Raw genomic sequence first — 26,735 nt, 5'->3', positions numbered from 1 at the left:
AGTATTTTAAATATTTTTCAAAAGATATGAGAAATTTATGTGAATCTAGTAATACGTACCGCAAGATTTTAAGTTTGTCCCTATTAATGTGGTCTGTATTGGAGCTGAGAACGTTGTGTTATGAATGCATATTGAAATAATGATTTATGTAATATTAACTTAAACAATTAGCTTAGATTTATTATCTATTTTAGTAACTATATGTTAAAATGAGTCAAATGTGGATAGGCATACAAATTGGGGGCGTATTAATAGAATCATCGCCGCTTGGAGGACTAAAACATGGGGGACAAAAACATGTTTTTTATTTTTATCAAAAATATTATAAAGTATTAACATTTTTTAGATTAAAGAAATATTATAAGAAAAAGAAATAATTAAAAAACCAATATTGATTGCAATTGCAGATAAAATTAAAGCTACAATATTTAATAATTAATTCAGTAATAAGCAAGTTGATTAAAAGGCACATTAATAGGGAATAGTTATCCTAGTTCTCTAAAATTCCTTTTATAATTAATATTGTACACAAAATACATTACTAATGATGCTTTAATCGCAATGATCAAGTCAACAAAATGTTATTTCAATCGTACAAAAAATAAAGCAAAACAACAAGTCATTATAATATCAAAATGATGTCAAAATGGCTTCAAAATAATTATCAAAAGTCATTTTTTAATCATTTCTGATTTTAATATTTTTTTGACATTATCGTGACTTGTTCTGCTTGGGCGATATAATCCTTATATCATATTATATTATGATTGCGATATACGTATATGAACATATAGATCCTTTTCACATATAGATATTCAGCAGCATTTTCAATACTATATTAGCATTTAACTCAGCGAAGTTCAGCAGATTGATTCATTTTACAAAAGTTGTATTTCCATTATCAAGATGTTTCCGCTCGTTTTTGAAAAACAAATTGATACGTTGAAAGTACGCTTATGTAGTATTATATCTGTCTATTCTCTCGCACAAGTAATTCTGTAAATATTGATCACTCGACGCAAAGTGCGGCGCAATGACGACTATCATTTGCGTTTGAGAGAAAATGAAATCGCACGCTTATACTCATGAGTATTCGTGAGTACTTCGCGGGTACTCGAGAGCGCACAGTCAAAGGTGTACAGTATACACGTAAGAGAGATACACCGTTTTCATTGATGTTACTGCGTCACAACGAGGTCGCATTGTATTCATTAAACGTACCATAATTTTCTCGAGTATCATACATTACGCATACTGCAGAAACAACTACCATCCGCACAAACTTGTCTCTTTTTTTTTTTTAATAAGTTTACTCGCAAGCTTGGAAAAACAGATTTCGTTTTTTAAACTGAAATACACGAGCACAGCATTATTGGGACATTTATTTTCTTTATTTTTGCAGAGAAACATATTATTAAAAACGTAACATATTCTAAGAGTGACTGTATAAGCTTGGAATAAATTTATGTTTACGTTGCTTTTCTGTTTTTAATTAAAATAAAAATTTTCTTCCCATAAAGAGAATGATAAACCTATTGAGGAGCTATTACTTTTTTAATAATAATTAAGTTTAAACAAGGAAGATTCGTGGAATTCTTCTTTAAAATGCTTTCATTATTAAAGAGTTTATTAGATTACTCCCAAAGTTACGGAATATCTCGTATCGTGATATTCGGAGATACTCGAAATTCAATTTAATGAGATAGATAAGGAAGTAGCTTCAAATACTGAAATACGAAGATATCATGAAATCAAGAAATCTTGAGATTTCTATGTGCTATGTTTTTCTTTTTGCCAAGATGCTCGAATGACCCACCCATTTTATGTTCTACATTGCAACACGAGAAAATATCGAAATCGAATACTCACATTTTAGGTACATTCCCATTTGGCTCGTGAATCTTTTATTTCTACTTGAAGGCTTCGGCGACATGGAACGTACTTATATCTAAGAAGAAACCAAAATGATAAAAAGATATTTTTATCAGCGAATATGCTGTGTGTGTGTGTGTGTGTGTGTGTGTGTGTGTGTGTGTGTGTGTGTGCGCGCGCGCGCGTGTGAGAGAGAGAGAGAGAGAGAGAGAGAACCTGGATTTACGATCCAATCCAACATATGATCGTTAAAAGAAAATTGCCGCAATCTTATACGTGCACGTGAGTAACTTATAAAACCAAAGAAAACCTATCTGATTATTCGCGTTGGATTTAAACATAATTTAAATCTAATATAATGCAAATAAGCGCAAATACATGTAGGTACTGATTTAAAAACTTAACGCGATATTTTCTACCTTTATAAAAATTACTGTGGCATTATTCGTGATAAGTGATTAAACCAAATTGTGTAAATTGATTATGTGTACTCATGCAGAAAAATAAATTATCATCGCGCCAAAGGGTCCATCCTGACGTGTTGTTCTTCCGTGTTTCGCATCGCAGATGAGATTTGCAAAAAATCTAGCAGTACACTTCTAGAATTCCACTTTAGTTTCGCATTTCTCTAACTACGCTTGGTTCTTTACCGCTACTCTTAATGCACTCGCGTCGGTTGATTAAGTTGCTTCTCGTTTCTCCCTGCCGAGTTACTTACCTAGGGCGGAGCATCGTTATTTTTCACAACTTCGTTTACTTTGGTTACCGGAAATCTGCATTTCGTCGCGCGTTATATGAAACATCGTTATACTCCGTACGACGTTCACAATATGATCGTATGAACTCACGTGCTACAGTAACGAGCGTGTAAAACATTTCATTATCATTATATACATGTCGTTGTAGTAATATTTTAGCAATGAGATTACGTTTTGACTTAATATCAGTTAAAGTAATTATATGTTACCATTACTGAAAATTAGGATAAATTGAATGAAGTATGTATTTATTTATAATAGTATCTTTAGCTCTTTTCCAAATTACATTTAATTAAATTATATTTAATTAAGTTACATTCATTTAATAAACAAATATTAATTTATTTAAAATTTCAACATATCAATGTCATGATTATTTTACAGCTTAAGCTATTTTAGGAATTGTTATGAGAAAAGTTTAAATATATATTCTGATAATATATCGCTTTTGTGATGATAAAATAATTAATGTTATCATATATATTATATCCTTATTTTATTTATGCAAAATAATATATTAATAAGATTAGCAATTTGTTTAAAATCTTTAAAAGTTAAATTAAAACTTTTAAGAAAGATTTCTCTTTTATAATCTTTAATTTATTTATAGGACAGTGCAAATTGATATCAGTATCTATTAATTTTGTTAAAATTTTAAACACGTATGTCAATGCGAAAATAGTTTATATTATTTTACGCAATTCTTTTTAAATATAAAATACCATTATTTTAAGAAAAGCTTAGAAGAGAGAGGCGTAAGCAAGCGTCGACATATTAGGGAAGTGGCTACTGACGATTTAACGGATTACTGACGGTGGGACAAGAGACCAAATGCACCTCTGAGTAAGCCGATTGCACAGTCCACAACTGTAAGTGCAATCTGACTTCTCGAGTTTCATGCCCGGAAAGATCGACAACGTAATGTACGTAAAAGCGGAAATGTGCATTCTAAATGGTCACGGCTAATTGATCATTGAGTACACGGTCCATTAATTCGAGATAAATTTGCATTAAAAGTGGCAGCTTCGACATGTTTTGTCAATAAATTGCACCTTTTCATTGAGAGATGTTATACTATAATAATACATTAATTAATAATGGAAATATTAATAATATTAATAATGCCAACACAAATTATTAATGTGTGAGCTTATTAAAATGTCAATTTAAAAGAATAATGGCAAACGTTTCGACCTTGCATTTTTATATCATCCTCCGTGCATATTTAAATGAGATTTTAAATCTAAATCGCAAACAATCTAACTGATAAACGAATTTTACAATCTGCATGTAAAATAATTGATGCTTTATCAAAGCATAACGACTGGAAATTGAAAACTGAAGTTTCATAATGTAATAGTCTCAATTATTGAATAAATTTGTGTCAGTTATTTTATATACAGATTGTAAAATATGTTTAATTATATTGTTTGAGATTTATATTTGAAATCTTATCTAAATATGCATCGGATGAATACCGATTGACCTATACGTACAGAATAACCTAAAAACAAAATCGAAATATTTACATTATTCTTTTAATAAACTCACATATACTAATAACTTGTGTTGGCTCTTTATTGATATTATTAATATTATTAATATTTTAATTAATTTAATTTAATTGACATTGATTTTTAATTAATAAGTTGTACATAAGCAATCACACAATTTTTGTATCTTTGTGCAATGTAGTGTAACAAAACGAAATATTCTCAAATTATACGATATGAGTCGAAATATTTAAATTTGTGAAGTCCAACTTTAATTCGGATCGTTAAAGCGAATTTGCTAATGGCTACGAGCGCGAATCGGCGTTACCGAGAAATTATCTTGAAGAAATGTAATTCCATAGTGAATTTAAACGCCAAAGTAGTTCGGTTGCTTTTGCGGCCTATCTTTAGGACAATCTTCTAGTATCAGTATCCTCGATTTTCTTAATCGAAAACCGTCGCAGTTTGATTATATTTGAATATCATAGCACATATCTGGTTGGCTCATGGACAATTAGACAGAAGCGCTTTCCTAATCATTAGCTCGAAATGAATTCACATTTAGGAGGCCCAAAGAGCTGATGGGCAAACCGATCAGCAAATTCGATTTTCTCTGCGTAACCCGTCTGTGGATTATTAAACTTATCGATTGGAACGAAGGTTGTGCTATCGAAAGTAGTAAAAGGGAGAAGAGGGCAATATCAACATAGCTATGGCACCAAAGGAGGCTTTAACTGTCCTTCGTATTGAACAATCTCGGTCTTGATTGTTCGGTTAGTTGACCGTCCCGATTCTATTTCTGTTCTATTTTCTTCTTTCTCTGTGCCTCGTTATATGAAGTTATTTGTGAATGGCGTAAGCTAATTGCTATTCTTTTTTTTCGAAATAGCGACGACGACATTTTAAACATTCTCTCTCTTTCTCTCTCTCTTCCTCCCTCCCTCCCTTCCCCCCTCCCTTCCTCTCTTTTTCATGTTTCTCGGTCAATGGCTAGTGCGGTAAACGCAATTGAATTGGAATTTGTCGTCCAGGTACACACCGCGTCTCATTAGGCGACCGCATTATACTCCCTCGGGTATCGACGGTATCGTGGTACTCACCCCCTTGTCAGACCTGACGACGACGAGCGATGTATATGCAGTAAGCAATGCCTAGCGATGTTGACGATTTTGTAATTGCGCAGTTATCGATGCTCGATTTATTCCGCCAGTGAATTCGCCACGGATGCGTAATTTAGAATTTTTCCATGCTATTATATTCAAGCCCCTCGTACAGCACAACGTTACGTCGCACCGCCTCTCTCATATCATGTGGAATTTTCTCCTCGTGAAGATATCCCTGTGCAATAATTTAGATTATTATGAGTACAAACATCATTATCGACCATGATAAATTTAAATGCACAAGCTAAGTATGTATGTAATATAGAAAATGTTTTTCTCTTACACAGAAGATACACAGTTCTCGTGCCATTCATGCAAATATTTTGAGTATTAGTTTCGCTATAGAGCTAATCGAATAATCCACAAAAGAAGAAACATGCTTGCGGTCAATGAATAATAAAATCGTACAATCTCTGTTACATGCTGAATAATAGAACTAGCTTAGCCGACACAAAACCATCGCGCATATTCCATCTATCGATTTCTATGATCTCGAATTCACAATCACTGTGCTGCCATCAATTAATCATGATATAAATGAAACAAGAATCCTATATATGCACGTGTGTAGAGTATGATATTACCAATCGTACTACTATACTGCCCAATTTTTTATTCTTTTGAACAGGAAAATAAAAGCATTTCTATATTTTTACAACAACAGTATACATGTTTACAAAACTGTAAATTTCTCGATACTAACAATGTATGTTGCGCTTTTCAGAGATCCCGGGCAGATGGAGAAGGCATTGTCCGCACGGGCCGATGATGTCGGGTTCCGGCTGCAACTTGGTCGGTGAGGGAATCGCGGACGGAAACGTGGCGGCCGGCAAATGCGTTTGCGGTCCGTCGGTGCCCTGGTGCCCGGGTGAGCCGCAGCCCTACATGTACATGACGCGGCACGAGTGCCGGCTCAATTTGGAGGCGAAAATTGCTTACGGTAGGACGCATTCATTCCATATGCGAGCGTACTGTGATATACCGCGGTACCACGCGATGCGATCCGCATGTTCCGCTGCGGCAGCACGATAATGCGCGTCAAAGTGCACTAATGGCGAAATTAATTTCACGCTCGATTCGTCAAATGGCGCGAGTTACACCCGTCTATCGTTAGGGGAATCGGACGTAATACGCGTAACGCGGGACTATCAATTTTAATTATCCCTCTGTGTTCATTAGAACCAGGGGGGAAACTTGTGTAATCGATGAACATTTGTACGTGCTCGCTTAATACGTGTAATAATTTGTTCTGATTTCTTACATCTCTTTGGAGACGTGGTTAATGATTGATGATGGATGGAATAGTTGAATGAATTGGGGAAAGCAAATATTTGAATAAATCAAATTAATAAGAGAAAAGAATCAATATATAATAGTTGGGATCTTGGTGTAATAATATTGTAATAATATTTTAATATGTAAATTCTAAATATATCTTTTAGTTATATAAACTGCGTATCATTTATTGTCGGATGTTTATTTCTTGAAACGTATTCATAAACTAAAGCTGAAATAATAATACCACAATTAATTAAATTGATCATCGATTTGATAATAATGCTACTAGTATCTCAAAATACTGCAAATATATTTATTGTGAAGGATATTATCTCAACCAGAATTCGAATTTAGAATCTCCTGACTATAATCTAGAACGGGTATCTTTTCCAATTCCACCACTGAGGCATGTTATTGTTTTACATTTATAATTATTTACATATTTTACATTTATTATTATTATTACAAAGAGATAAAGTAAGAGATAAACTTTTTTTTATAGGAAATCATAAAATTATTAATTGGATTTTATTTTTGAAGATATAAAAAATAATCCAAAATATAATATTGTTACATCCGTTCATTTACTGCATCGAGAAAAACGAAAACGATCTGCAGTTATATTTGGCTGTTTACTATGTTTTTAAGCATTTGCACTCGTCCGTATAAATTCCTCAATGAATAGACAGTATTCATATCATATCGATGAGTTCACGAATTGATCGCGAAAATATCTTCAGTGTATATCGTTTGTGAGTTCTTGCAAACGTCAATGTTTATTTACTATTACATTTTTTTGCTCTCTTAGAGGAACCATGTCACAAAGTTTCTGTTTGCTTTGCGTTGTTTATCTAGTATGCGCGTGATACACATTTTACGATAAGAATCACTGACACGATAGAGAACGGAATCAGTTTCGCGTAAAAAGAAATGACGTTGTCGTTTTCCGAAATAAGATCAGGGATCGTCCGCATTGTGCCACATGAATATCTTATATTCCCGCGTACTTGCAATAATCAATTTTTTAGGCCATGAGCGTCGTCGTGAAAACCATAAACATTTATTTGGTCCGTTAACAAAAGTCGTTTGCCTGGTGCCAATAGTGCATTTATTTTAAACTCAATTGCTATTATTTTTTAAAAGCATTAACGCTTTAAAAAAATATACGAAATTTATTAGACGCGTCGCAATTTCACCGATACAATTAATTAATTGTGCAAGCAATTACGACCGGTTGTTTATTTCGTTATCGTTAATCTTTTTTTTCAGAACCTTTATTTGCCACGAGAGAGCCTTGTTTTTCTCTTTGTTTTTTTAATGAATTATTTTTGAATGAGATATTTTCTTAAAAATGTTTTTTAAAAGTTTAAATGGAGCTCGAATTTTCAGAATGGTCTCTTCTTCGGATGGACTTGTTTGCGTTTATATTACAAATAAAGTAAAAAGTTGTTTGCGACTGAAAACCGGTTGGGAGCAAAGAAGTTAAAAATTGACAGTCATCATTCGCGTTGTATAGTTTTATTGCTTGATATTAATCGTTGTGTTTTTATCATCGGTCGTTACTCCAGAAGGATGTGCCTTTTTGGCTGCCTTCTCTCGTCAGCGCAGCTAGTGTGGATAAAAAAGCGAAACAGTGGCAAGGTGAATGAAATACGTGAAACTATGTTGGATGCGCAAACAGAGCGGCGTTAATGAAAAGAAAACATAAATAGTGTCGAAGGTGAGGACAATGACTAAGAAAACGGAAAAACTAAACTGAAGAGACGGTACAGACGGTATGTCGGTAATGAGAAAAAGACACAACTACCACGTTCGTGACGTATGTTCGTTCGTTATCGGTTCCGTCGTTTCTGATTAAAACACGCAAAAACAACCATCATGTGAGAGAGAAAATTGTGTTATTCCGTTAAAACTTTGAAGCGACTTTTTATAAATTTCTCTATTATCCAGTACGATTTCCGATATCCTGTAGTCATTCCTATATAAGAACTAATTGAATTTTAATGTAAAATCATAATGTCTTCTTTTGCTCAATTACATTAATATTGAGCGTCTTTTTAAAAAAATATTCACGATTTTTTAAAGCGATAATTCCACCATCAAAAAAATTGATATTTCTAATTTGTCTAATAATACAAAATAAAATAATATTCTCTATATTTCTCTATATTTCTCTTTGAAAGATAATTTATACATTTTGGAGATTCATACTTAACATGTATATATTATATTAATATATAGCACATACAATGTTATAAGCCGACAGTTATGTGCATTCGATTTTTTTTGCTGTCAGCGCCAATAATTGTTCATGTATTAAGAGAAAAAGTTTTGGTAATGATAATTGACAACTCTGAAATTTAAATGTCTGCAACTAGTTTTACAAAATAATAACAATTAAAGTAATACCGAATACTGTAAAAATACAGCCATGACAACAATATTTGTCAACTATTAATGGATAGTGAAATAGTGATTCAACTATATAAATAATTATATAGACTTCATATAAAAATTTGAGGACATTGTAAAAAGAAAGAGAGACCGTAAATAAATTAAATAAATTTCAAAAATATAATAATATTATTTATTTGTAGTAAATGGTTAATATTACTTAAATATTTTCTTAGTTCATACAACTTGCTTATTGTTATTTGCCCTCAAATTTCTAGTTACTGATACAACTCTTTTTTCAAGTATGTTTAAAGAAATAACTGCGTGGTAGACTCCATAACAGTTATGATTAGAGCTCTCATCCGGAGTTGCTCAGAATCAATAGTTAACTCGTTCTTCTTTCGAGTGCAACTTCCATCTCGACATAGTGCGGTGTTCAACGTGTAACGAGGTTGTTGGTGAACGAGTAACAAAAGTAGTTACCCTGGACGATGCAGAAAGTTAAATTCGATTCGTTGAGAAAAGTTTAATCGCGTACGTTCTATAAAGGTAGAAGGCAGACGGATTGTTCTTTTGCCAGCGAGTTAAGTACACGAGTAAAATCCCTAAGTCCAAAAGAGGAACAAAGGAACCAGCCAACTGAATCCGTTTCGTTGAACCGAGGCATTTCCGATGTACTTGAGTGACACTTTATAAATTAAAAGTGAGTCGCGTAATGTTTTTAAGATGAACAGATATATAATATTACATTTAAACTAATATAAATAATGATTGATTACACAATTACAATACAAATATAAATATTTATAGGATATTTTCTATTCCTTCAATCAATATTTTATATTTTATTATATCAGAAATATTATTTATGTATGATAATTATCGAATACATTAAAAAAATAAAATAAAATGAAGAATGAAACGAAGAAATATAGATTGTGTTTAATTATCAGGCAGAATTATTATTGAAGATTAAATCACTGATAATGGTACGAAAAATTTGTCGTTTTTTACGCACATTTATTGTGTTCAATGATGAATAGCGATGATTTTCAGAGTAGACATCATTTGAAGCAGCTAACTGATTTGAATAGAGACATTTTAGTGTGGTGTCATCTCCCGCAGTAAAATAAACTGGTTTGGAACGTGCCGTGAATTTCATTGAACCTCATTGAAAGTAATTGTCTCTAGTTAATTGAGTGCAATGCCCGATATTGTTCATCAACCATGATAAAAAAATCATTGATTTCCTCACGGGTGTATTACACCTCGAAATGCAATGTACAGGAAATTGCGTGAAATACGGAATAGAATAATAGGTACACAGTGTACATGGAATTGTATTGTATGGCTATTACGTTTATATCGGTATTTACGAAATACATTTATTGCGAAGATTTTTCCACGTAAATTTCCATTAAAAAAAAACCAAATATCCCATTGTATTATCCCATTGTATTATCTAGAATAACTAACGTACTGATTTTTAATAAATTTATGATTTTTTAGATTCAATTTTCAAAGATAAAGATAATCATAAAAATACGAGAACTATACATTTTTACTGATATCAGTTTTTTTCTATAACTCTTTCTAAAAATATTAATATATATTGAAATTAATTTTATCTTCTCTTTTATACTTTTAATCTAGGAAATTAAATGTTGTTATATTAATAAACACGTCACAATAATAATATATTCTTGAAATAATTAATAACTTGATTTACATGTCCCGAATGTTTTGTACGTATTTTTTTATTTTCTACGAATAAATAATGAGTTAATAACGGAGTTGCCTTTGACATATATACATACACATTGCTTAAATTGCTCGTTGCTGCGGCCAACCTGTCATTAGCAGAAATTAATTCGTTTAATAACGCGTGCGACGCGAATGTACTCGAACTAGAAGTTTAGCGCCGACATTCACTTCCCAACACCTTCAATTTCAGTTTATGTTGGATCATTATGCCTGATTCATTTTATATATCTATAGCCTAACAACTAGTTATCGAATACTCGTGATAAACTTATTCGATACGCTAATCTATGGAATATGAAGGGAATTGCGAATTACATTACAGGAACTAATAAAACTTTAACAAATACTTAGCAAACTTAAATTAAATGCCACATGGCAAAAATTTGTTTGAGTGCGGGTTTTCAGTCCGCGATTGGTGTCAGAACGTTTGATTCAAAGCATGTGTTGAATATGTTAAAGCTTTAATTGTTAGAACAGAAAAGATTATTTGTTCCTTGAAAAAGTTTCAATTTTTGCGTATCTCATATCAAATATTGTGTTTATATTTTAAATGGCAAACTATTACAACTGGATTGTTTCCTTTACAATTTATTAGAACGAATAATCGCGAGAAACTTTGAAACTTTAGAACTTCGTTTTCAAAATTATAAACAAACTTTGCATCTCGCTTATAAAACTGATGATGCTATTGAAAGTAGTGCCGAGTAGGAAATTAATAAATTTTTCTTTTAATGATAAAAAGAGAGTTTATGTTTTTTTTCTTCTTTCTTATCTGATTCGTTTTCATTTCTATTGGAGTAATGTGATTGATTATTTTAAAACTTCTTGAAAAAAAATGCAATAAATTTTTTTGTGCAGCAGGAATATAAAGGTGCGCTTTATTATTTCACACTTTGTTTCCGGATTCAAAATATGTGTTTGGTTTATTCGTCACATGTCAGAGAATGTAACATCGAACGAAAGCATTTATGAAACATTCCAGAACGTCCTTCGATCCTTTATACCCTTGGCAATTTCTTCGTTCATAAATACTCCTCTCACGTCCCGAATCCAATCACTTTTTACTCTTATAGTATGGCAAAACAACGTAAAGTCATATTGTCAGAAGTGCTAGCTCGGCAAGGTCTTAAGAAAACCTTTGGATCTTCACTTTGCTGCATACAAAATTTCAAAGGTGCACGAATGCCCTTTGAGAGAGTTTGGCACGGTCAATTTTGCTCGTAAATTCTTTTTATGTAAGCAAAATGATCCTCGCAGCATTTGAATTGACAACTGGAGATATCACGATATAGAAAATCAATATGAACTTTAAAATGTAGTTGCTATAAATCTTGTAAGAAAATAAATTAAGTATGTAAATTTAGATAAGAGATAAGTATATAAAATTGTTTTTAGACCGGAAGAGACTGAAATTGCATATTTGCGATCTCTGTAGATGAATCAAATTACAAAAAGAAATAATTTTCTGAGAAAATTATTTCTCTTCTTATCATAAATTCATGAATTTTTAATTAAATATGTCAAAGTGCAAGTAGTCTGAAATTGGAATATCTATTATTAGATATCTTTTAACGACGAGATGTCTATCTTTATCCAGCCGGGTTTTGGGTCAGAGCACCGCGATCGTGAGAAAACGATTCTTCAACGTTGATTCTAGCCTGGTTTAGACATTAGACTACGCAATCGCGCCGATATAAACAGAAGGTCAGACGTGATCGAGTGACGTACTACCAATCGCTTTTGTACGCAGTCAAGTCCAATCTAAAAATGTCAGATGTCCGACGATCTAATTGTGAGGGACGAGAATGCGAGAGTGTAGGATTACGAATACCAATGTACTGCCGGTGCCTTACAGTTTCATACTCTTCAACAGCCAGTAACTTAATAATTGGGTCATTACAGGAACGCTTATTGATCTTTAGATTCAACTTAATCCCCGACGGAAATCTTCGTATGCACTGTTACGGATAAATTATAAAGCTATCTTCGGAACAAAAATGAAATCGTTAATTTCGTCGAAAGCTATACCTATTTATAAATTAACGACTTGCGCGAAGATGTGTAAGATTAGCACGTGACGTAAATATAATTAGCAATGATGCGCATAAACAAGTTAAAAAAAATTAAACAACATATTATATTAGCGGATTTATCACTCATGTGTCTCCTCTTTTTATCACTCATGTGTCTCCTCTTTTCTCCTCTAATCTTGAAGTAAACGGAAATAAAAAATAAAAACACATGAGATAAATCTGAAAATAACTATTACTTTTTTAAAATAATGATTCTTAATAATCTAAATGTATTATTTTTATAATTAAGTAATCTATAAATACATTTTAGATGTACTGTTAAATTCATATGTCAAATTATATCCAATTTGAGATATTTTTAATCATTTCTACGGTTACTGTTCTATTCAATATATCATTAATTTAACCAAAACAATTAAATAATTTATCTCAAGAAAATGTATTAAATTCAAATTGAGTTGATTGTTTCTAAATGCATAATAGATGTTGTTGATATTATTTATCTTAAAACTAACCACAGAAATGAATTAATTTATACTTTGACATACATGAATGTTAAAAATAATAAGAATTTTTTAATAAAAATTATGCGTTTCGCGGGTTTTCTCCGTGTCCAGATCCATTCTTGGAATGCCAACGTTTCGTGACCTTGCAGTCCACTTCATCAGGGCAAGATTTGTTTTATTAATTATATTTTTTTAATTCAAGGAATTGGATTACCATTGTTCCTTTGATATCCAACAGTGAGAGAAATAGTTTTTTATATGAAGTTCATAAATGAATTTATTAAATATTAAATATTTTTAAGTATATTGTTTTATTGTTTTATATTATTATTTTTTTACATTTTATATCAATAATTAACGCAAAAAGATACTAGACTGTATTTGTTTAAAAATTTGTTAACGTTGATTTAATGTTTACTATGAGTATATGACATGAAAAGCTGATTGGATGGAAGGCGAAGGGCAGTTCCGGCTAGGTAAATATTAATAGTAAATATCGTAGTGGTCGTCCGAGGAAAATTACTCCGTGGATTTGCCTGCACTTTCGAATAATCCGATATTTGCCTGGGACTCGCGTCGATGTTGCGTAAAATTTACTCGCTATATTAAACGTCCGGCGGCAATCCATTCGAATATTTATATAACAAACGTTTGCGGCAGTGCGAAATATTGAATTGCTCACTTCTAAGTAAATTCATAATTTATAACGCGTTAGTATCCGCAATGGCGGTGATATTTAATAAGACAAGGCATTTATAGAGCGATCATTTACTATGCATCTGATTGAACAAAAAAAATAACTGAGAGACTTTTTTGCAGAATATTGTCAGGCTCTTAAATATCCACACAAATCTTTAAAATTATTTTTTATCGAGCTTCAAGAAATACAACTATGACTTGATACAGTAATTTGCATTCAAAATGATGCAAATGCATTTTAAAATAGATATATGTAGATATAAACATGAAAATATAATTTTCATTGAGAAATGTGTGTCTCCATCTTATTCTTATACTTTCACATTTCTTTCTCGCATATTAACTTTTTTCTTTTTTATAGTCTCTCGTGCCGTTACTTTTTACATTGTCCATCATCAATTGATTCTAACTAATGCAATCTTCTTTGTGAATTCATTCTTTAATCAATGCCAATTACTTCGCTGGATGACACGCGATTTGGTATTTTAATGGAGCTAAATTGCATTTACGGCGCTGGTCATTACGGAGACGTAATTATCGAAGACTGAATTACTTTACTTGTTAGCAGTTCTCGATCGAACCGAGTCATTCGGGCACCCCCGATCGTGAAATAATGGACGTGCCCGAGAATGCTATCTAAGTTTAATCTAATGAAGTGTTTCGCAAGTACTCGTTAATTAATTCATGCCCAATATCCGTCTACCGAGAAGTACCACCGCAACCGATAAACTTCTAACTTCTGTTTCAGATGACCTCTATAATTCTGGCGACACGCCGAGTAGCACCGCCATCGAGGGTAAGTTACTTTCAACCAATTCCAGAAGTTTTCACGAATGGGCGGCTTTAATTGAGTATGTTTAGTATTCATCCGCTATCGTGTTTAAGGGATTAAAGGGAAATTATACGAGTCCGCGTTCTAACAGTGAACTACGCGCGACTCTTCCTTTGACTACTGTATCGTAGCTTCAGCAGTTCTACTCTCAGCATTAATATATGTTATTCATCGTTAACAAACGTTAATTAGATCGAAATTTTCGATGATAGATAAATATGTGATATCACTCTGTTGATCGATAAGAAGAACTTTAAAAAATTCCTCGCGCGCGAATGTAAGTTATTGTTTATATAATTTGGATATAATATATTCTTGATTAAGCAAAATAAAATTTACCATTATTTATCTTTCATTTGATGCAAATGCAGTTATATTAATGTATCTTTTCTACATTTATCGAATTTTTTCAACATTGCTTTTATGCCTAATAATTTACCACTCTGTTCAGTCATATTATAGAAAATACAATCACTAAAAAAATATTTTAAGAGATTTTGGCTAGAAGAACAAGAATCTCTCTTTCTTACTTGATTGACAATTTCTTATTTGATATTTATCGACATCCATTTTATTATGAGAACTATTAAAAATTTGTTTCCAGGCCTCTGTATAACCAAATATCTAACTAATTATTTTCATACTTCTGTGATTCTCGTTTATGTGGGATAATTATGTATAAAAAAAAGTTTTATTAAAATATCTCGAAAATATTTACTATATACTCGTCTTAATTAGAATCACATAAAAAGTTTAAAACATTACAAAAAAGACGATAAAATATTTTAGTAATGACTAAAATTATATCATTAAATGATTTTCATCACATCAGTTAATGAGTTTTATTGCCTTTTAAACGTACGATTAAAATTTGTTTTCTTGAAACGAAACGTTAGGAATGATATCGTTTAAATGATACTGCGGCTAAATAGAAATTCTTCTCCGCCACTTTCCCCGATATCAGTGCTCTTCACGCTGCTACTAATTACATCTCTTATCGGCACTACACATCTACCACGTTCTTTGGGACGACGCTAGGTGTACAAGGAAGTGGATAACCGCCACTACCGGCAATGTAAGATAATTCCATAAGCGACTCAATGTGGAATTAAATTATTTTGTAGAGCTCGCGAAGAAAGGTTTCGCGAGGGTCAAACATCAGTATTAGACACGAGATGGGGAAGGTAAAATTTAATAGGTGAAAATTCCTTCTATCTGCTCTTTGTCTTTTTTTTTCTTCTTTTTCTTCTTCTTCATTGTGAAATAGAAAGAAAAAAGTAGTGAAGATAAGAACTTCCCTTTTTTGGATAGTTAGTCTATATTGCGCGGTTTGTGAACAAAACAGCGCGAAAAGAAGTAAACTTCGACGATGCGCCAAATTGTCGTAACAAAGGAAATCTCGCGTATATCGCGGCACATTTGCGGCGAAACTTTTCACAGAGAATTTCCGACGCGGTCGGGTGCATTAAAAAATTACACTTTTGCGTGTGTACCGTGAAATTGAAGTAGCAAGATCGTTTTCCGTTTTTTTTTTGCTTAAGGCTCATATCGATACTGGCTGGTTTCGCGTTACACTTGCGTCACTTTCGAACTGCTACTTGTTAAAATTACGTGCAGGAAGTTTTATCGATCGTTCAACTAAATTTCGAGATAAACGAATGGCACTACGGCACAATGACAATCGAGAAAATAAATGGTTAGACTTTTATCAAACTTCTGAGATATTAAGACCAGATTTTCTCTGAGATTGTAGGGTATTAAAAAATCTTCAAATCTCACTTTTTAAAATTTGATTCCAATTTTTTTACTGTTTTAATAATTAAGATTACTTTTTCCACTTCTTCAACTTCTTAACAAAAATTTTACCATTGCACCAATTCTTCTTGTGGATGTTATATTCGTATTAACAAAACCGTGGTATATTCATCACTCCAAATCGCAAAAATCGAATTTGTTTCAAAAGTGAGAGAACGATTACATTATTTCGTAGTTAAGAGCTAAGGGCAATTTAATTTATCGGTCTTTCAGACGCGTGATAAAAACTTCCCTCCAGTTTGCTGCTAGCCATCGTGGTTACCGTCGAGCGGCCGTTCCAACGAGTTTTCATGAAGAGGTTTCATGGGTTGCGAATGAGAGTAAAAAAGAGTAATCGCGGCAAAGTTCGTCAATGCAATTGTATTTTGGTGCGGTGTTTTCAGTTAAGTCAATAAAAGCAATGTGACAAACATTGCAGTGTGACAACATGTGACAAACAATGTACTTCATCAAATTTAGCGAAATGATCTATGAATGGAATTCCTCGGGACAACTTTTCTTTCGATTAGTGTCAATGTTAATACTAAGGTATTATTACGTTATTAATAACGAAAGGAAATCAAATGAAAATTTTTATTTCAATATCTAAATATTCTAATATACTAAAAGCACGATATGATAAAAATAAAAATGGAAAAATAGTCTCTTTCTAAATGTCTAAGTCGCTTCGTGCACTTCATTCTGTTGAAAGTATATTCTTTGAATAGAGTTGATCTGCTTCGTAATACCGGGATATCATTTTTCTCTTTCTTATTTCTGAACAATATGTTTCCCACAATAGAGGAACCATCGAATATTCTGTGCTTTTTTCCACGCGGAAGACATTTGTCTCAGACATCTAGTCGTTAAGTCTTTCAGTATCGGCTTTTTGTTACTTTTTGAAAATTTGATTATTTCATAATCTGTAGCTACAAAAAATTTTTAAGAAGTTTTAGATTAGCATTAATTTTGATTTCTACATTTATTTGTAACTGAAAAATGAAATTAGCAAAAACGCGACAATTAGCAAAAATTTTGCATTCTTTTGCAAATGCAGATATCAAAAATTTCATCAGAATTTCAAATAATTTTTTTCATCAATTAAAAATGGAGGAAAAGAATTATGTAAGTACCATAGATTTCTAATTAAAATTTTCAATGTTTGAGTAATTTTATTAATAGAAAATAAATTCACATTTTTATTTAAACGGAAATTGTATGTTAGAATTTTACTGTTCTATGTTTTTGATGAAGGATGCTAGAAGCAAATGGATTAGCACAGCGAAAACGTGACGAAAGCCGCTGCTTTGGAACAATCAAACTCGCAAGCGCGTACATCCTTCGTTTTCTCGAATTACAAAAATCTACGAGATGTGCCTTTCACGAACTTTCTCGAGGATCTCGGATATCCTTGAGCGGCAACCTACCTCGGTAGTTTCCTTTTGATTCTATCCTACCAGCTTCTATTCGAAGCGCTATTTTGAAGTGCCTCTTTCTCCCGCGACCCTTTTTTCCCCGGACGTTGCTCTACGTGTTATTAAATAAACTTGCCCGCTGTCTCTCTTCCGAGAAAGGATTCTTCGGTAAATATGGGGCTATGACGCGCCAGCAACGTGCAAACATTGGCAAACTTTAATATCGTCCGAGCGCGGGCATAATATAACATATTTTATTAAAGTGCCCTGAAAACAAAGTGCCCTGAAAACACGTTACACAGGAAGTTTCCATAACTTGGATACGCTTATTCCAAGTCATTCTAAAGTACAAAAAAAAGTCGAAGAAACTATTCGGATTGCAGCTATTAAAAATTTAGCAACGCTATCGGCAAATGATAAAATTTTTATTAGTTTTTAGTTCTCTAACAATAAATTCCATGCTTTTGAGTAAAAATTTTACTTTTAAAGATGGAATATTTCATAAATTTATGTGAAAAGAGTTCTATAAAATATATTTAATATTTAAATTTTATAAAATATTTAAATTTAATATTTAAAGATAATTTTATCGTTATATTGATATAATTAGACAAACAATCTCGAATTAAGAAACAAGTCAATGATATGAATTATAACTTTTGATTATTTTTGCTTTTGGTGTGACGAAGGAGGTAATTCAAAACTCTAAGTAACTTCAAATCAAATCAAATGTAATAAGAGAGTTGCAATATAGATATAACACATCATGATGATGCTCTCGCGGACCATCCACGAGTTTTATGTTTTCGTAGCGGCAGCAATGAAAGCGGGTAATTCTCAAGAAGGACGAGGAAGAAGAAACGCGAACAGAAAATGATATTCGCGCGTACAGATCTTGAGCATATTTGCCTCGATAAAACGGATAGGTTGTTTCGAGTTTGTGACGACGGTGCTGTTTATTCGAGCTAGCCATGGTTATGAAGAAAGAGGCGGATAAAATGCGGATAAAAATGCGATAGAGAAGAAAGAGAAAGAGATTCGATATCCACTTCAATGTAGGAAAATAGAAATTGAGCGAAGTAACAAGGCGCCGGAGGCCACGTCGTCGTTGTCGTCGTCATCATTCTACGGAACAGAGAACGCTGCACTCGCTTTCGGGTTTCTTTATGAAAAGCGAGTGACGTCGCCAGATGGTAGTTTACCAAAATGATATCTTTTTCCCCCATCGCAAGTCCTAACGGTAAGATTAAACCGGCTCGTTCGAGAATCTGTCAAGAGTAGGAGGAATTCTATCGAAATATAATGTTCAACGCTTCAACGTCGAAATGCCGTCTTGTTGACAGATGAGCGCAATGGATACGAATCGATGCGAGAATAAAGATTGTCTCAGATTTATTGCCTTCGCTCTCTTCTAAAATGTCATTTGTCGACATGGGGTGATAGAAATTAATGACGAAGCAAATTTAATTCGACATATTGTCCTCGCGATATAGAAATAAATATTGTTTTGTTGGCAGATATGAATATGGGGACATGAAATCGAACGAAGGTTCTTATGTAACGATCTAATATAATACGTCAATTGATTAAATTTCTCGATCGCATTTTATATATGTCAGTTGATGTTGGATGGAAGACTCTCGAATAAGGCGACTGTGAAATTTAGTCGAATTAATTTTTTTCTATTACAAACTTGTTAAGGGCCTAAGTGGATCGTGAGACTCTACTCGGCGTTCAGAAGAGTAATCCGAGGGTGTGGTCGGGCTGAGATTAAACGTGAATTAATTTATTGTCTCCCTCTTCTGATAGAACTATTTTCTTACAAGAACTGATTTCATTAGAAGCTTGCTGCTAGTTTAAGTGGATTGTTAAACTTTATAGTAATTCAAGGGAGACACGCAAACCATATATTATTTTACTGTTTATATAAAAACTGCTTTTGCGAAAAAATTAATTTTGCTTTCAACTTGAAATTTTTTCTTAGCTCAAAGGATCTACAAAGATGAGATTGAATTGATATAGATGCTCGTGCTCGAAATTTCACTTCATTTTCATGAAAATTTTTATAATAGAACGTTTGTTCGTAATTTTAATAATACAAATACGCTTGCTTAGATAATATATTGAGATGCATAGAAAAATTCACGTTAGAATTTTGACTCGAAAAATACAAAAGGTTGAATTTAAAAATAATGTTTATCTTAAAAGTCTATATTTCCAAGCGCTGTAACTAATCGAACTGTAACTGTAATAAGTAGAGATTCTTTTGTTAATATAAACTTGTTTAAATTGAAACTTATTCAATTTATTTGAATTGAAATTTTGCCAAGTACTCGTTGAAAATAATCCAAGAAGCGCGCTTAATGGTGTTGACCGCGTTGTTAAGAGAGTCTCGAGGGAAATTCGCGTTTCTTAAAGGAATCCCGATTGTTCGAGTAGACAGCCAGCATCGCAAAGCGAACGCAATTACATGGAAGTATCTAACAAATACGTCATTTATTTATTTTTGTGAAGAATTTGCTATTTTGTCGAGATTCAATCGTTTCGGACAATGTACACGCAAGAAACAAAGAAGAGAGGATTGGGTTCCGTGTTTTAGATTCCACAGTGCGTTTTTCATGACGTTTTAATCTTCAATAAGAAATGACCGCTAATAAATGACACTCGAAAATGTTGAAGAATGCCTCCAACATGAGAAAGGCGATAAGCCGCTAATCGCAATTATCGAAGTTAATCACGCTATTTAAAACTTAATTAAATCCCGAAAAGGAATTAAGATTTTAACGTAACTTTAACTCGATTCTTCGCCAAGTTATTAATTACGAATGTATAATTGTTTCAATGTCAAACTTGTTTCAATGTGCTGGAAGAAGCTAGCATAGATTATTTATAACATCTACACCTGCCATCTATTTTCCATCCAATCGATAGCGAAATAATTGAATTAAGTGATCAAGTTTGACGTCATTATTAATACATTAATAATAACATCACGCGATAATAAACCGTACTTCTGTAGATCATCACTGTACTTATAACTTCCTGATTTTAGTTGAAAAACATGCGAATCTATGTCTATCGTAATATTAAATCTTGTGTGAACATTATATTATTTTATCTATATTATATAAATCGTAACTAATATAAATATTTATAACAAAATCGTTAAATGATAAAACTTTACATAAAAATTTCTATTTGCCAAAGGTAAAAAAATTTTCCTTGAGTTCTAAAATGTATTCCTAACAAATTCGCATTATTCTTTTTTTACGAGTAGATTGAGGTTTTCTTAACATTATTCTACGTTCACTCTTTTATCTCTATCATCTCTTGCTGTGTTCTTACTTCCAACGTGATTTGCGAGTAATAGCCAGGAGCGACAAGACTATCTCTCGTCTGTAACTTCAGAGCAAACGTAAAATTATACGCGTGGGTGTTCGTTCACTGCTTCTGCTGGTTTGGATGGCTAGCCGGCTGCTTGGCTGATTGACCCAAGTCCTCGTTGCTTCCATCAAGCATGGAAGGCAAACATTGCGCCGGTTGTTGTATATATGTATAATAATTGCTAGTTATGATTACCTTGCTTTTGTCGCTGACGTTTTCACATGGCACAACACTTCGCAAAAATAGTCACAAAAAATGTAGCAAATTGTCGCTTTCGTCGCGATTTGATCGTTGCCATCCGCAATTTTTCACCAACCGTAACATAAATCGCTGTTATGTCGACAAATTTGTTATTTTTTCATTGTTATCGCTAGAAAAGAAAATATCGCATCACTTGATTCCGTTGAAATTTTTCCGTTGAAAATCGCATTCTAATATTGGCCATATATCGTTGTCAGTTTAATTGAAAAGCGTTGATATTGATATCAGTGCAATATTTTATCCATCTTCAACATTTTTAAACAACTATTTGATTTTGATATTAAATGATATTTGATGAAACGAGAAATGCTTTTCTTTTAAAATGTTGGACTCGTGCTGTCGGAGAATAATTTTGAATACCTACTTTCTTACGATCCCGACTGTATTGACGTTAGACTCTAAAGCTCTGAAGTTTTTGATGAAATACGAGTACATTAAAAAAAGTTCAGTGTGCATCGTTTAATGCCGATAATTTAATTAATTGATTCATTTAGTAACAGCTGGTGCGGCTTTGCCGCTAAGCGCATTAAATTAGCATGCATATTTGTCTCATGATTTTAATAGAAATTACACGGTCTCGTTAAATGCAACAACGCTTGGCCAATGTAGTGTTATGAATATCTAATTCTCGCAGTTACACATATATTTCATTTGAAAACTTATTGCTCCAAAATGAAATTCTGCCTTTGACAAAAATTATATATCATATACACAATATGTATAACATTATATACTATTTGTGGGAGAAGCTGTACATGTGTATATAGTATGCAATATGCAATAATTTGTTTACACATATGTATTATATTAAATGCATTTTACGTTTAATTAAAATAAAATTGTAAGTTGCACTAAGTTTGTAATTTGCAGCATTAAAAAAGTAACTATAATATTAAAATAAAAGCAGAATTATTAAGGAAAACTATATAACGAGTGTTTTAAGGAATACACAGAATTCATGAAAAAATAAATTTTATGGAAGAATCCGCCAAGTAATTCTGACAGTTATGTGTAAAAAGTCTGAGGTTTCTAGATCTGTGGCACGTTTCTCTAATTACGACACTTTTGCGAACCGATCTCCAATACCCCGTTTTACGCCATTAACGACCGTAAGAGAATCGGGTTGCAGAAGGGAATCCAAGTTAGATGGGAATGCGGAATTCGATCTTAGGAGGTTTCCCCGCATTTGATTAGCCGTAAATTCACTTTAAGGTGTGAAAGAAGCTCAAGCGATTACTTTTTTAAAATTAGTTATTAGTACAATGAATTAGGAATGAGATCGTATTAGTAATGGAATTTGAATCAAACCATTTAAATTTTTGTACGATCTTGAACAATAATTTGCCGTAAATTTATGATGTATATGATATGCATAAAATATGTACACAAATAATTTGTTTTACAAAGAATTCATTTTATATAAATAATCTTTTTAATAATAAATACTTTTGCTTTTAAAGGCAGAATAATTAAATTAAATTTTCATTATATTTAAGTTGGATTTAATAACATTAAAAAATTATATAACATTAAAAAAAAATTTATTTTACACACACATATATAACAGATTTTTTTCTATAATATTTGAGACTGAATATCCGCAAATATATGTATATATGGACGAATATATGTATAGGGATATATATGTAAGATATTGTATAAACATTATCACATCTGATCAGGAGCGTAAACATAATGACTTAAATCTCATATTAGAATTGGCGGCATTAACGACCGGAAAGGAATCAGTCTGTGAAGCGAACGAAATCAGAGCTTGAAGATAGGATAGAAAGAATTCGATCACGCAAGTCACGAAACGCGACTCTTCTAGCGAGATCTGTAGTTCGTCCTTGAGTCGGTGAGGGATAAAAGAGCAATCAATCTGATCTCCGATGTGTGCCTCTTCCTCCACTTTTCTTCCCGTTTCTTTTCCTTATGGAACCAAGGCAGTTTCCGCGATTTCTTCAAAATCTCGGTAAAAGTCTCGAAAAGACGAGTAGCTTCTCAAGTTGCCCGACACGTCGCGCGAACAAATTTCTATTGTATATCGACAATGGTTCCAGCGGGCCGTACGTCGCAGACATAAATAACGAAGGAGCCAACTGGCGAATCCGCAGACACTGCGCGCCCTTCTTCCATATTCGGAAATTCAATTTTGATAACGTTTGCCAGAAGGTAAGACTTGGGATAGCCGATTTATATCTTTCCCTCTGGTCGTCCTCCTCCTCTTATCACTGCGAGTCTCTTGTCCCCCTTTTCTGCAGTTTGTTTTCTCTCCCTTTTATCCCACGTGTTCTTTCCTTACTGTTACGTTTCTTTTATACAATCATCGATGATTTACGGTCTGATATACACGGTACTGAAAGCTGTTGCTTTTATCGGGATCTCCATCAGTCATAATGAAACTAGTCATTGAATAACGATGTGAATCACGAAAAATAAAATATACAAGCTTTCATGTGCAACATCTTTCTTATCTTTTAACTAATTTTATAACAACACAGAAAACTTTCAATGCTTGTAGGCCTTGTAGTATATTAAAAAGGTAATATCTGAGGATTCTTTAAATGACTTGGAAACGTCATTTTATATAACAGAATATATCGTCAAGATGTTAGTATCTTCATCAAGTGATTAAGCAAAATTAAATTTCCAATCCCCGTAAGATTCTCTTGAAGAAGCTTTTATGCATTTTCGTTCCTTCCTTTTCATCTTTTCATTCGAGTAATCTTTTTCGATTTCTCGTTTACACTCCGGAGAGAAAGTCACAATTTGCCGAGAATCTGAGGTTTTAGTAGCAAAGCTTGTTTTATTAATCCTAAAGACTGCGAAGCAAGATTTATCGCAATATCGTTGCTGCTCGATAGTAGCGGTGACAAATTTAATCGAACGGGCCAACGTCGATCAAATTTGTTTATCACTATCAATCTAAAGAGTTATATCGATTTCTTTGGTACTGATAGATACGTTCGGATTTACGGGAATGTTTTATAGGGGTAATTGAAAAATATTTTCTTAACGTGCGCTTCACGCGAAATTCAAGGGCGGCTGTCCCAACATTTTTCGTGTGCGCGCGAGAAATAGGACGTTTTTATCGATTTCAACTAGATGGAGAGCAAAAAAATACGAGAGGGCGAACCGGAAAATTGCCACAGGGGTTACATTTGAATAACGATACCTAAGCGTTTCTCGAGCTTTCGGCGAATGCTATCGGATTCAGCTCGAAAAATAATGGACGATCGTTATTTTTTAGAGGCCTATGATAGAAATTAAATCTGTTTGGAAAACGCGCTTGTACAAAAAAATGTAAATATTTTTACCGTATAAAATGCAAAATAAAATAATTTCTTATGTGTAATAAATACTTAAAATTTGAAGATGTCAGTTCAAATTTTTATGCATTAACGTTGATCTTTTTTTCTAAATTATCATTATTATAGTCGCTATGACTGATTTATAATATTACTTGAAGATAAACAGCGAACGTGAATGAATAATATTAGCAGAATAAATCGTGTGGTCACTTGTGTCCGTGTCCAAGTTTGGGTCGTAGAAACATAGCGCATAGAACTTTGGTATTCGTTTAGCCAGCTTCATGAATGTTGCATCGAACGATTACGCGCTGAATCAACGTACGTAGCTGTATACCGACCGAATTTAATTCGCCGGTACAGTTTAACCAGCTGCATCAGAGGGATGGCACATCCAACATGACAAACGGTGGGTCACAAATCACATATATACTCATTACTGTGACGTAATTCCCGACACTTTCAATATAACGCCGTTGCTATTCAACTGCGGCGTCGTCGTAGCGTATGTCTAGTACGAGTACGATTACGAGTCCGAATATACAATGAGTCGTGATATCGGTTGACAAACGTGATCAACGTGATTAATATTCTCTCGGGTGCTGTTTTTTTCGTCCACGTTCAAACAAACATTTTATTTAGCATCGCGCATCATTGTCAACCGACGATTCAGCAGGCATCTCGTTACATATACGTTCGCTGTTCAGTTCTAAATATTTTCCACTCATAAATCGCAAATGAGATCTGGAATTGTGGCCGTACGTCATCGATAAATGCAAAGCAGACAATAGGATAATATTCAGGTCGACGATAAACTTGCGGCTATCGGTCGTTTAACATGCTTATCGCCATTCGCGAGTCACTATTAGTACTGTGAAATACGAAACCGCATAATTTTGGCATTTCTTGAACGGCAAATGTCAAAAGTGTAATGCACGGGCCGTTCGCTCACCTTTGCAGAAGCAACAGGGAGAGATAAAATTCGTTCGATATTATCCCTTGTATTCTGTAACTTATTATGACAGTAATGATACCGTTACATTTCGTTGCGCAGCTTTTTATCATATACAAAATCTGCGTAACGACAATATAACAATATCGTTACTGTCATAACGAGTTCCAGGAATACAGGGGCTGGCGATTTACAACCGACGTTTACACAATAAAAGCAGCGGTTACGGCGTAGCCGTAATTCGTATCTAAAAGTAGCGCCATTAATATTCTGTACTCGTTGCTCGTTCGTCATTTAATGAAGCTAACGCATATACTGACATAGCCGACGACTAAAAAGTTAGATCTCGACGACGGATAGTGAGAATCATTAAAAACGAGGACAGCGAGAGACGTTGCCGACGCTGTGACGACGGCGAATCTCGTTGGTGCATATCTCGGTCTTACGTAAACGCTTGGTATTAATGCACTGTACTGTGCGTTCGTCTCTGGTACGAGGATGGATATATCGCAGGAAGTGCTTTTCTCTTCGTCGCCTCTGCTGACGTACGTCTCATTTGCGCGCTTATTCTATGCAGAATCTGTAGCAAAGTACATTTGACGTTTGTTCTAACATAAGAGACACTAAATCATTCTCATTGTACGTACCAGTTTCATATATTTTCATATTTCGTTATTGACTCAAATGTAGTATTTATAATTCTCAGAATTTAGTGTAGTGTTTGAGAAATGATATTGCTTAATATCGCTTATGGATAGAAATGTGATCATTTTAAAGAGAACAAAAAGGAAATAGTATGAATTAAATGATTTTATTTTAATTTTAA

The 26,735-nt window shown here is 33.2% G+C and overlaps 1 protein-coding gene across 1 annotated transcript in view; it reads left to right on the top strand.

Annotated features, from left to right (window-relative positions):
- Positions 1–26,735, top strand: part of LOC108684136 (cysteine-rich motor neuron 1 protein) — a 271,145-nt gene that overhangs the window by 30,305 nt on the left and 214,105 nt on the right. Inside the window, exons 3-4 of the mRNA XM_018188249.1 lie at positions 6,011–6,226; positions 14,709–14,756. Coding sequence (XP_018043738.1) covers positions 6,011–6,226; positions 14,709–14,756 — 264 coding nt within the window. The remainder of the gene's footprint in view (positions 1–6,010; positions 6,227–14,708; positions 14,757–26,735) is intronic.

Source organism: Atta colombica, unplaced genomic scaffold (assembly GCF_001594045.1).
Source record: "Atta colombica isolate Treedump-2 unplaced genomic scaffold, Acol1.0 scaffold126, whole genome shotgun sequence".
NCBI classification, from domain to species: Eukaryota; Metazoa; Arthropoda; class Insecta; order Hymenoptera; family Formicidae; genus Atta; species Atta colombica.
The sequence above is the reverse complement of the archived record's forward strand: the minus strand, read 5'-3'. Positions and strand labels throughout refer to the sequence as shown.